Genomic DNA, 12777 nt, shown 5'->3' on the forward strand with positions numbered 1-12777 from the left:
CCAGGAAGCTCCCCAGTACCTCTGCAGTACCCACAGCTCAGCACGGCAAGGGTGCACCGCCCTCCAGGCAGCCCAAACACAAGTTCCCAGAGTAACAATGCCTTTCTTCAATTTTTATCTTGCCCTTACGGTTTGTGCTGTGCACTGGCTGCTTAACCATCTGCGAAAGCTAGGTACCTCCTGAGGTTACCACAGGGGGCAAAGTTAAGACATTGCTGGCATAGACATCATGAAATAAAGGCAGAACTAGAGAGGAAAAATGGGTTATTGGGCCTTTATTTTCAGGAGAAGATTAGTCTGATGGATTTCTGAGGAAACAAGTAGGTAAATCAGTCTAGGTGCTGGCTTCTGAGAGTAATGTAGGTAGCACTGAACTCCAGTTTTAAACACAGTTAAAAGAAATACCTCTGTCTAAAATATCTTTTTATTTCTATTAAAAAAGAATGAAATTCATTGTATTAACTTAAAATTCATTACTTCAAATCTGCTCATCAGAAGATTTGGGAAATTAATGAAAAGCAGCCTTTTCTTTTTATTGCTTACTCCTGGGGGTAGTATGTTTCTTGTTGAAGGAAGATACATTTCATGATAAGCTTTTAAGTCCTCCCAAATTATGTAGGTGCCAGCAGCTATACATAATCAGTATATTTAGTTGGAGAACTACATGTAGTTTAGGGGTTTTTTTAACAGAAAGGGCTGCAGTTGCATTACATCTCTTACTCCCACCAAAATTAGTAATACGCTATAGCTGATGAGTCTGTTTCAGCTCACAGCTGAAGGATACTCTACAAGAGTGACAGGACTGGAGATGCTTGCCCAGGCTGTAGGGATTTGCAGAATTGCTTTTGGTTGGAACTAGGAGAATGAGGGGACAAAGAAAGGCTGCAGAAGTTCTTCACAAATGCAAGAAGGGCTGATGGATACTTCCAGTCTCACTGATGTTGTACTGCAAGCTTGTCTCAGTAATTTCACACAACAGTCCCTATTTCAGCAAGGTACCCTCCTGTCAGTGGGATGGCAAAAGGTAATAGTAAAATTAAGTAGTCAGTTCTTACATATCTGATTACCTAAGCATGGGACAGATTTTCTACATGGAACCTTCTATAACTTCTACGTGGAACCTTCTATAACTCCATGTGTGCAAACTTAACAGCTGAGAACATCTGAATAACCCTGGTGCAAAAACAGCATAGAATGGGGAAGTGTCTCATCAGTTCAGGCTGTTTAGGATGCCTCACTATCCCCTGGGCATTCCCCCTTACAAACATCCCCCCCCTATTCTGCCACACCTTGCTAGGAGCCCAGACGACCCCTCATCAATTCTCTGTGAAGCTGAACATGCCATTGAACTGCAGACTGAGCTGAGCTCTTTTTGGCTTCTCAGCAGGCAGTGGGGTCATTGACTCTAGGTCAGACCTCCACAGGCAGGAGGAGTGAACCTCAGGGCCACATGGGCTTTGCTCCCCAGCAAGCTGCTGCAGTGTCTCAGCAGTTCTCTGACTTCTCCAGGGGCATTACATAGAAAGAGATTTGGGAGGCGTGGCTGTGGAGTTAGCCCAGTTTCAGACAGCAGGCGCTTGGGCAGAGCTGTGGGTTATATGAGGTGTGCACTGTTAGAGGAGGTCAGTTAGACACTGCATTATAACAGAGGAATCTTATCACAGCTGAGTTTAATCTTTGAAAAGACTTCAGCTCCTTCCCCAGCCTTAATTAAACGGCCTCTCTTCCCCCACCCCAAAAAAAAAATATCTGAATAATGTCTTTAAAAGTTGACATAATTTTTTGCACATACCCAACGAGGATGTGGCAAAAAATTATTAACAGCCCTGACAGCATCTTGGCAGGTGGACATTCTATATGGAAAATATGTTACACATGAGAGCAGAGCTAGGCTGATTCATTTAACTCCACACCGAAGGCATTGCCAAAACCAAACTCCCTGCTGTAACTGGTGCCCCCGTGGCATTGCTAGTGCTCCAGCTTCTGAAGCTGACAGTGAGGCAGCCGTCAGACGGGGAGTTACACTGTCTTTGTCAAATCTCCTTGTCAAGCAAACACCAATAAAAGGAGTATCATGCCTATTCTACTTAAGAAAAGAAGTGTTTAGGAATTCTCCTTCCTGGAAAGTTTGCAAAAGCTACCAGCTTTCCACCTCTGCTGTCCCTCCCATGCTATCTGCAGGCATTAGTGTATTGAAACAGAATCAACCAAGACAAAACAGCAAGCAGTGAAAGAGAAGAAAAGCACAAACAAGAAGCCTGCAGCACTGCCAAATTATACAACAATGATTCCCACCAGGGATAGCTTGGACAACTTGCCTCACTGCAGCTAGCGGGTCTGCTGAGAGCACCTGGGGGCTCCCACACCAGGACCAGGACCAGGATGGGGCAGGCAGCCCCCACAGGCAGCTTGCCTGCACCCACTATAGCTTTTGCTGTGGTACAGCCTCTGGCTACTGCTTCCACCACAGCTAGCAGGGGCAGAGCGACTCCTAGCAGCTCTCAGAATCATGCCTTTGACTCAGTATAACTGAGACAATCTCATTTTTTCCACAAATAATCTTTGCGGGGAAGAGGGTGGCTTGCCTTTCATTTGCTTGTAAAATAGCATGTGCACCTATGTTGTGAAAGCCGTCTCAGACTGCAGAGGGCTGCCATGGCTTTGCTTCCCTCTCTGCTATTTCTCACCACAACTTGCTCACAGTTTACAAGAACTAAGCAATGCCGCGTGTGTGTGCTCAGTGCCCTAACTTTAGCTGACACAGCAAAAACTTCAAAACCTCCCCTTAGTGTGCCTTCTCTGTTAAAAACCTCTGTGCATGAACACCACAGAGAGGAGGAAAAGTGAGGGAGACCCTTTAAGCTAATGGCGAAGGAATGGCGAGTTGTGTGTGGACGTCTAATGTCTCCAACTATTTGTTAAAAGGCAAAAGCAATACTTCCGACAAACAGCCCTCCCCTCGCCTGCAATAGGCTCCCAAGAATAGCAACAGCCTGTGTCACTGCAAAGGGCAAAGCCTTCTGAAATAGCAACAAAGTTGTTCACAAACCACTTTGTGGTTTGCGTTTGGTTTCAGCCAGCTTCAGTAACTTGTTGCCATGAGGAAAATAACCTGCGCTTTCCCCTCTGTCCAGGAAAGGACAGCTGCCCTGTGAAGTGCTCCTGCCCCAGGGTGCAGAGGCGGTAGCAATGGTACCTGGGCAGACCACGGAGGACCTCGGCCAGCAGAGCCAGACGATGAGAGCAGTGGAGGATGAGGAGAGCAGCCGGGGCAGCCACCGCAGCAGCCGCCGCCACCTCCATGAGCTCCCAGCTGCAGCAGGTAAAGTGGCCAGAGCTGAATGCCAGCTGTCAGTTTGGCAGCTGCAGCAGCAGCGTGCCCGCGGAACTAATGCTTGGGTCTGTGGAAAGCAGCACCACGAAGCCAAGGGATGTCCCGGGGCACAGGACTCTGGATTTCTAACAGTGAGAGAGGGGAAAATGCGAGTAAGGAAGAGAAATTTGAATGAAGCTTTATGCCATACTTTTCGCAAAAGGCCTCGGTCCTACTGTCTGTGCATGTGTTGTCTGTTGTGTAAAGCCCTTCCCTTTACGTAGGTCAGTCACCTGAAAAATTGGAAAACCCTCTGGCGTCCAAGATAACAGCGGTGCTCTGGTCCTTTCGTGCTTGGGATCAATCCAGCCCTTTTCACGGAAGTGGAGAGAGGCCAGGCAAGCACTACACCTGCTCACACAGGGGGAAAGTGCATGGTGGGGACACAGGGACTCCCTCCTATCTTTTTGCCCCCACCATTTCAGGAAGAAGCAGGGTTTCTGTGCTGACACTCCAAAAAATCAAGTGCAGAATTTCTTCTTCTTTTGAGTACTGAAGCTGAATTTCGTAGCTCTTCACCTTCACTGTCCTGCCCAGCTAATTTGTCTAAGTTACAGAGTGGTTTTGCACCTTGAGTTGCTTTCACTGATGGTAAGACCAAAGGGAAAATGACCCATAAACATGGTATTTCTTGCCCCCAAGACAGCTGTACCCAAACAGGAAAGTACAGTTGTAGGCCAGAAATTAATATGCCCCAAGGTTTTGTTCACTTAAAAATGAGTGAACTAACTAACCCACGAATACCACAGGCAGAAATGCTTTGTTAGAGTGTAATAGTGATCAGTCCAGCAATATCTGCTGATACCTGGATGCAGAGGTCAATCAAGAACAGAAGGTCATTCAGTGTGCAGACATATTTAGCATTACCTGAGGGTACAGACGGGGGAGCAAAGCAGGTGGGTATAGGATAGCATTATCGAAGGGAAGCACAGCTGTTACAATAAACAGAAAACAAAGTTACTGCAGCACAAGGGCTATGGCTAGATGAGTACATGCAAATTACACACTTGGCTTTAGCCTCAGAAATTAAAGCAGCAGCCTGAGGAATTTATAATTACCTATCTAGGAATTAAAAGAACTTGTTGATTCTTCCCAGAAAATAATAAAACAAAACCCAAATCCCATTCAATGTAATGAAGGGCTAGGCTGCCTGTTGACATAATGAATATACATGGCAGAGCACTGAGAGATGGAGAGATGGTGAGGGGGGGTCTGTTCAGGATCTGCATTCTGTCTTTCCATCAGCGCCAGAGGACCTGTTCTCATGAAATTCAAATACTACACTATACTTCCATTGGGCTTATGCTGTACAATGCTTCCCATCACCACAGAAATTCAGATGTGTGAAAATGTGCAATACATTACCTTCCTTGTGCCCTCTTTTTTAGTTCAGTTTGCAAAATATTTGTTTTGGTTTTGCCTTTCACACTTGGGTGGGAGGAGTCACATTGGTCAGACAGTCATGGATCCTACAAGGCCCTGAATCTATATTTGGGTAAATTTAATATATTCTGAGATTTTCCAGCTCTGCTTGCAACATAACTTTGTCCCAAAGCTAGCATTTGTTTCATCCTGTAGGGTCTTGTTGGGTAACTGGTTCAGATCCTACGCCAGACTTCTAGATGGGCAGTTAGACCAGGTGTATCTCAGCTAAACTAAGAAATGCACCTATTGAGTAGCTATGGGATCTCAAGAAACCTCAGGCATTAGAATAGATCAACAGGGAACTAAATGAGACAGAGAAAGTGACTGTGAGAGTGACAGTGCAGCAAAGATCATGATGGCATGAAAATGGGATAATCATCTTTTACAAGAAGCAAAACCATAATTCAATCATGCTGCAATTCCTAGCACATGCCATTAAGTATTTATCCTACAAAACCATGTGATCTACATGTTATACACTTTAGCAAAATGCTCCTCTAAAGACAATTGGGGAATTGCAAACACTATTTCCCTTTAAGGGCAAACTTTTTCTATGTCAGACAGCATTCACATGGAGAAGAAATATGTTGTTAAAGACAGCTTAAAATTTTCAGATAGAGATGCTGTAATTTTAAGATTTATCATGGATAAAAGTAGATGCCTTGTTCTGTTGAAGAAGGGAGATTCCACACTGTGGATTCCTATCTATGCGATGTACTCAAATCACTGTGATTTTCTAGCTTGTGCTTATTAACCAAGGGTTAACAGAGCTTGATTTCACCTTCCAAATGCCTAAATAGATCAAAGCATCCCCAAGGATTTGAAGAATGTATATTTGACCTTCCAGGAAAATACATTCCCTCCTTCACAAATTGAGACATTTCTCACCTCAGATTAAATCAAAATCAACAGAAAAAAAGCACCATATTGGAAGGGACTGTCAAATCCCCTCCTATCAAAATAGATGTATTTGCATAGGTCACGTAAAAAAGTAATCTCTCCTCTCGACACCCCACTACATCCCACTAGTTTTCTGTACACATACTGCACGTTCTTTTGGGAGAAAGGGAAGAAAAAGTACGTAAATGAAATCTCAGAGTCTGGCCTAATGTGGAGTGTGGTACTGTTAAGGTGAGCCACAAAGGGCTCCCAAGCACCTTTCCCATAGCTCTCCTGCACATGAAGTGGGACAAGAGAGGTGCTTCCCAGCCCAGCCTGCTTGCAGATCTTCCCTGGCACATGTTTATGGCCATAAAATACAGGCACAGGCCAAATATTTTGTCTTTGGAAAGACTCTATTTTTTCCAAATCTAATTTCCCAAAAGTAGTGAGGGTCACACACTCACTACTTGACCCTGTCCAGTCTCATCAGCAGTACACTGTGCTATACTACAACTGTGCTTGGTCTCCTTTTCAGGAACCAAGCATGAACACTTCCAGCAATGTTCTTAAAGATAAGTTTGTTTGCCAAGTAATGCTGCTTGGCAAATAGTTGTGAGTAACTGAGTAACAGTTGTGAGAAACCATTTTGTTTATATGAGGAAACTCAAGAATAGACTTTCCAATCACTCGTCACAAACTAGCCACACACTCATTAGCTGTGGTGTTTTTTGCAGGCAGAAAGAGAAATTTCTCTGGAAGCTATCATTAAAATATTTTATTCCCCTGGGATGCACAGTGCCATGGATTTTTCAGGCATCTCATAAAAATAAGAAAGAGGAACATACACTTTAAGAATTCTGTTTTGGGGGAAAAAAAGAAAAAGAATAAAGAATGCCTAAGAACTGCCAGAAACATAATTAAAAGTGACACTTAAAAGGGTTGTGAGTGCAACTACTGCAACATGCTTTATCTGGAAATGTTAAAGCAAAATATATACTGAAGTCAGGGAATTTTGTCCAGAGGAAGACTGTGAAGGCAAACCAAGCAGAGATTTCAGGGTTTAACTCAGCAGACTGCCCTGAGCAGGCAAGTCTTAAGTACACCAGTTACAACTAAACCTGATAGTAATATAAGGATATTTCTCAGCAGAACAGGGCCTGTGAGGGACAGGAGACAGTAAGTTAACTGCTGAGTTTGCTGCTGCTAATACAGAAAGACGTATCTCCCTCTGAAACACGTCAGAATCTGCTTTTCATTTGAGAGTCTGCTTTAGTTACAGCCTTCTGCTATTTCTACATGACTGTAGGCATCTGTCACTGGACACATGAACAAGGATGCCAGTTGATCCAGTAAAAACAAACCAAAGAAACATTAAGACATTAGTCAAGCTGCTGTACTTGGAGGAGCAATAAATATATGGACTTGAGTGCTTCCCTAGCAACTTCCTAAGTGTCCAAGCTCCATACCCAGCTTGTACATCCTCCCAGATTAAAAAAAAATAATCACCTTGGTTGCTCTGAGGACCACAGGCTGAGGAAACCACAGTCTAGTTTGTAAAGAACAGTGCTGGTGGTAGACTTCGCCAAGGTGTTTGACTTGGCACTCTCATTTTGAATCAAAAACTGGAAACATACAAAACTGGCAGTTGCACATTTAAAGAATTAAAAGCTGTGCAGGTCACAGACCTTAAAGTATCAGTAGGAGACACTGCTCATGCTGCTATGTTTCTGCTGGTGAGCCTTAAACTCAGTTTTTGCCTCTCTGTTGCTTAACACTTTTTTCTCAGTTGCTTGGAAGAAAATAGTAATGTATTATTTGTGGGTGATTAATAAATGGGATATGCCACTGGCTGAATGCAATTCAGATAGTTTGGCCTGCTGACTGCCAGTGAATGTACTGTCCAGGGTTCCCCTCTGCTAACTTTAGGCTTCTGCATTTGAACAAGCCACACAGATTCCTTTTATAGGCAATGGAGAGATAGGCATCTGACCTACTTCAGATATCTTGACATGCCTATTTTTCATGAGTGGTTACAGAAGAAATGTAGAGATGCTGTAGATCTCTCACAGTTAGGTAAGTTGAAACCATACTATGTGTTTTAATACAGATAAATGTAAAGTGATTCGCATTCCTAGGATTCAAGAAAGCAGGTCATATTTAAAGGAAAGGCAGTGCCTTGGGAAGAACCCTGTCAGAAAAGAAGTTGGTGTCCTGTGGGATAACCAGCAGAATATGAGCTCCTGTACATGGCTGTGACAGTCCCTGGATGAGTAGAGGCGGAAATGTCCACCAAGGGCAGGAAAATTATGTCAAATTCCTATCTGGCACTGTGCAACCACTGCAGGAGCACTAGGTCCAGCTCACAACTTATTGAAGAAATTGATAATCTGGATAGAATTCAGAGAACAGGGTTTTACTTACAGGACTGGTAAACTTGTAAAGCCTCACAGGCTAAGTAGCTTATCAATGAGAGGTCTCTGGCATGACTAGACAACAGGCTATAATTTTGTACTTGGTGAACACATCTAAGTGTAGGCAAACGGAGAATGTTATATGATGGCTGGAAGATTAAGTTGCAGAAATTAAGCCCAGAAATAATTTGCAGATAATTTACAGTGAAAGAAATTAACCATTGGGACAAATAATGACTTAAAATAATTTTCTTTCAACTACTAGCAATTTTTAAATCAAAGCTGAATATCTTAAATGGCCCAGTCTAAATAAAACGTCATTTAAATGAGTCTGAATGGTTATGTTGTGCTGTTCATGAGTGTCACACTGGATGAACACAATGGTGTTTTTTGGCTTTTAATATATAAGTCAAGGCAAAATCTGAGGTTAAATCTACATGGCTCAATGTAAAATACAGAAATATCCAAGAAACACAAATATCAGCACTGAGCAGTAGTTTGGGCAGAGCACTGTGATCAAATTAGCAGTGTAGCTTCTGGTACCCAAGCTCATTAATTCAGCACAACTCTGTCATTACTAGCCCTGATTTCTAGCCAGGATTCATTGAAGGGTATATTTTCCAGATCTACAAATATATAGCAAGCAGGCAAGTCAAAAGTATAAAGGGGAGGGAGCAATTAGGTTTTGCAATGATAAAACATATATTGCATGCATGCAATGGAAGATGGAGCACTGGAAGCACAAAACAGCTTAACTGAAGTCAGTACTACTTCCACTGAAGTGCTGTTCAGCGTGTGAAGAAAGTACAGCAGGATCTTGCCCTAACCTAACCCATTCGCTAACCTCTGGTTATTAAAGTACAATGACCTTGGACACTGCAGATATGAAGGAAGAAAAAGCTTTAGACATAATACAGACATGGACAACAACAATATATATAAAAAAAGATTGTTCCATCACTGGAGCATTTTGCGAACTTGTTCCTGAAATTTTCTTCAAGCTGTCCTACCTCCATCACAATAAATCTACCATCTACCCCCACCTTATGAAAGACTTCTTACAATACTCCCATTTCCCCCATGCTCTTACAACGACCCACCGTAACAAAACCACGTGGGGTTTTACCGTGTCCTGTCTATCTCTGGTTAGTCAGCCACCCAAGCCCAGAGACAGAGTGGGCTGAGTGGAGCTGAGTGCACTCAACAGCTCCCTGCTGTTGTCACTTGGCTTCTGCCTGACTCAAAGGGAAGGAAGGCAGAGCCAGGTAGAGACCTAATAGGTGATACTTATCTTAATAGACTTAATGGGCTTACTAGTATCCCCTGACCCTGGAGGCACAGCTTATATTCACAGTTATATTCTGATACCCACCAAAATGACTCAGCCTCCGGTGGAGTGGCTGCAGGATGCGATGGTGGGCTCACACTTCGAGCCAAACTGCCTCCTGGAATTGTTAGGATAGTGATAGTTGGTTTGGGGCACAAACATGCCAGGGACCATGACAGCAATTTAGTAAGATATGTGGCCACATGCCAGGGTCTGGGCCTGGGCTTTGGCACTGTTTATTTTGGTAGTGCATGCATACTACTAGGGCTGTCTTTCTCCTCTCTTTTCATGATTTGTTTTAGAAATGTAATACCCTCTGTCAAATGAGAGTGATGCTTGCCAATGTGCTCAAAAGTTACTGGCAAGGAACTCCAGGCAGTCAGTGCGATCAAAGAGCCTTAATGTCTTAGAAAAGTAAGCTAAAAATAAACAAAATATATGTATCATTTTCAGTTAGACCATATACTGACTCGGTTATGCTGCAAAAGTTACTCTCCTCAGACATGTCCTATCTGTCCAACTAACCAGAAAATCAGAAGTCAATTTACTCTTTTCCTACTTGTGTGGCAGCCAACATCATGATGCGAGGAAAGTCACGCTGGGACAAAGAATAAGACCCACAATAACAAACTGATATATTCCTCAAGGTTTAGGGTGTAAAAGGCCTCACAGTTACTAGAATACAATCAGTCAAATCTATCTTGCAACAATAAACAATGAATCATAGTTGTATAAAATTAGTTTGTTTTAAAGTGGACATTCAAAGGCATATAACCTCCATTTGGTTTATGTTTTCACCATCTGGTTTTTATTCTTCACATTGTGGCCATCATAAACTATGCAAAATGTTTGATCCTGATATTCTGAAGAATCTGAGACTAGTGATGAACAAAGCACAGAAAGTTCCTGAATTTGTACCTCAAAGACTGGTTTCCCTAGAATATCCCAGATATCTGAATCAGGCTGGTGCTCAATGGGTAAGTTTCCATTTGGCAAAATAAAAACATTGGTACCAGCAGCCTTCGCAGCATCCTCAGGTGAGTCAAAGGAATTGGTAAGTGGTAGGAAAAGCATAACTTATTAGTTATTCAAGTGAAGGTTGAAGCAATTTGACTTGGAAATTATTTTTTTCCTTGCCCATGGTACACTAGTTAGGTGGACAAGACTTTCTCAATTCAGTACAGGAAAAACACTGAGAACATCTCAAGGCAAAAACTGTTTTCTTAAGAAAAAGTTCTACTGTCAGTGTTGTCTTTTGCAATATTACTCTGAGACAGAAGTTTTAATTATTTAGGGCCAGATTAAAATCTTAATAACTTCGGATCAGGAAGATAAGAAATCCAAAAACATTAAAATTAAAGGGGGGTTTATATGAATTTAATATTTTTTTTTTCCCCACAACATCGTTTTATGTCACCGCTGCTGCTAGATTTATATGCACCTAACTGCTTCACCTAAAAGTTATGAAAAATTTTTTGGACTGGTTTATCAGTCCAGATATAAAGTTATTATTAGTTGTCAGAACGTTGCATAAGTTATGCTTTCAATTTGTTGTGTTTTTTTCTCCAATTTCAGGCTGCGGAACATTTACTTTTTTATCTTCTGCTGTTGCTGCTGTGAGTGGACTTCTGATGGGTTATGAGATGGGCGTTATCTCTGGAGCTCTTCTTCAAATGAGCAGCATATTAGCACTCTCTTGCAAAGAACAGGAAATCGTTGTGAGTTCCCTGCTCTTTGGGGCCTTATTTGCATCCCTTACTGGTGGATTCCTGATAGACCGATTTGGAAGGAGACTTGCTATTATTATTGCATCTTCTTTACTTGTGTTGGGGAGTCTGATTATACTGCCCTATGAATCATATGGGCTACTTATTGTGGGACGGATTGCCATAGGTATTTCCATATCATTATCATCAATTGCAACGTGTGTGTATATTGCTGAGATCGCCCCAAAGCACAGAAGAGGCCTCCTCGTATCATTAAATGAACTCATGATTGTGATGGGCATTCTCTTTGCCTATATTTCAAATTATGCATTTGCCACTGTATCTCGTGGCTGGAAGTATATGTTTGGCCTTGTGATTCCATTAGGTGCTTTGCAGGCTATTGCCATGTATTTCCTTCTTCCAAGTCCTCGGTTTCTTGTAATGAAAAACAATGAAGAAGCTGCGAGAAAAGTACTGGAGAGGCTACGGGAAACATCAGATGCTACTAAAGAACTTACTGCAATCAAGTCTTCCCTGAAAGATGAAGATCAGTATAGTTTCTTGGACCTGTTTCGTTCAAAAAACAACATGAGGGCTCGAATGTTGGTAGGACTCACCCTAGTCTTTTTTGTGCAAACAACTGGGCAGCCCAACATTTTATTTTATGCATCAACTGTTCTGAAGTCAGTTGGGTTCCAGAGCAACGAAGCTGCGAGCTTGGCTTCTACTGGATTTGGAGTAGTTAAAGTGGTCAGCACAGTCCCAGCCATAGTTTTTGTGGATCAAGTTGGAAGTAAAACTTTTCTGTGTATTGGCTCTTCTGTTATGGCAGTATCTTTGGTCACAATGGGCTTAGTGAACCGTAACATACATGTGAATTTCACCAGCATCTGCAGAAGCCAGTCTCCAGAGGATTTATTTCACCACAGACCAGGAAACCCCACTGGTGTCACCAATGGGAGTCTCAAGGACCTCTTTGCTAGCGTGGGTTTGCCAGAAAGATTGCTATTTGATGCGCAGAGAAGCCCAGATGTTGCCAAGACAGGAGAACTGAACAGGACTGCCTTTGCAGGAGGCAAAAGCACAACAGAGTCTCACATGGAAAGTGGGGAAGTTCCCGTTGCCCTGAAATGGCTCTCACTCGTCAGCCTCCTTGTTTATGTTGCTGCATTTTCCATAGGTCTTGGACCAAGTAAGTGTTTAATTTTTCTAACTCTTTGTAATGATTTACTTACAGGTGGATTAAGTGCTGGGATGACATGCCTGCCATGGCATCAGGCAATTCCCAAGTTAAGCAAAGCAACGTTTCCTGCTAATATGCACTGGTTTTGCCAGAGATGGTCCTGGTGGGCCTGGGGTGTACTTTTTAGGAAGAGATCCTGCCCAGTAAGGCAAATGGCCTAATCCCCCTTCAATTCAATGAAGTTAAAAACTGCTCTGAGCTTTGTACAGCAAAATTATGGGCCCCCTGAATATCTTTCCTTTTCCTAGGCTATTGTGTCCTTACATTAGGAAGGTTAAGATGCAGGCATTTGCTGCGGCTAACTCATAAACCCAACATAAATGGTATGATACCATCATATCCATGAAATGACAGCATGCCTGAGTCCTGCTCAGGATCTGGCCCCTTGACTATATAATAGTCTTCAACTA

At 42.6% G+C, this 12777-nt stretch overlaps 1 protein-coding gene across 1 annotated transcript; it reads left to right on the forward strand.

Moving 5' to 3' along the window:
- Nucleotides 1–3189: 3189 nt before the first annotated feature.
- SLC2A12 (solute carrier family 2 (facilitated glucose transporter), member 12) lies at nucleotides 3190–12316 on the forward strand (the record flags this gene model as incomplete). Its single annotated transcript, XM_010016113.1, has 2 exons — nucleotides 3190–3322; nucleotides 10994–12316. Coding segments are annotated over exons 1-2 (1456 nt in total), but the record flags the coding sequence as incomplete, so codon positions are not given.
- Nucleotides 12317–12777: the final 461 nt, after the last annotated feature.

This window comes from Nestor notabilis, unplaced genomic scaffold, assembly GCF_000696875.1.
Source record: "Nestor notabilis isolate BGI_N333 unplaced genomic scaffold, ASM69687v1 scaffold24916, whole genome shotgun sequence".
Classification (NCBI taxonomy): domain Eukaryota; kingdom Metazoa; phylum Chordata; class Aves; order Psittaciformes; family Psittacidae; genus Nestor; species Nestor notabilis.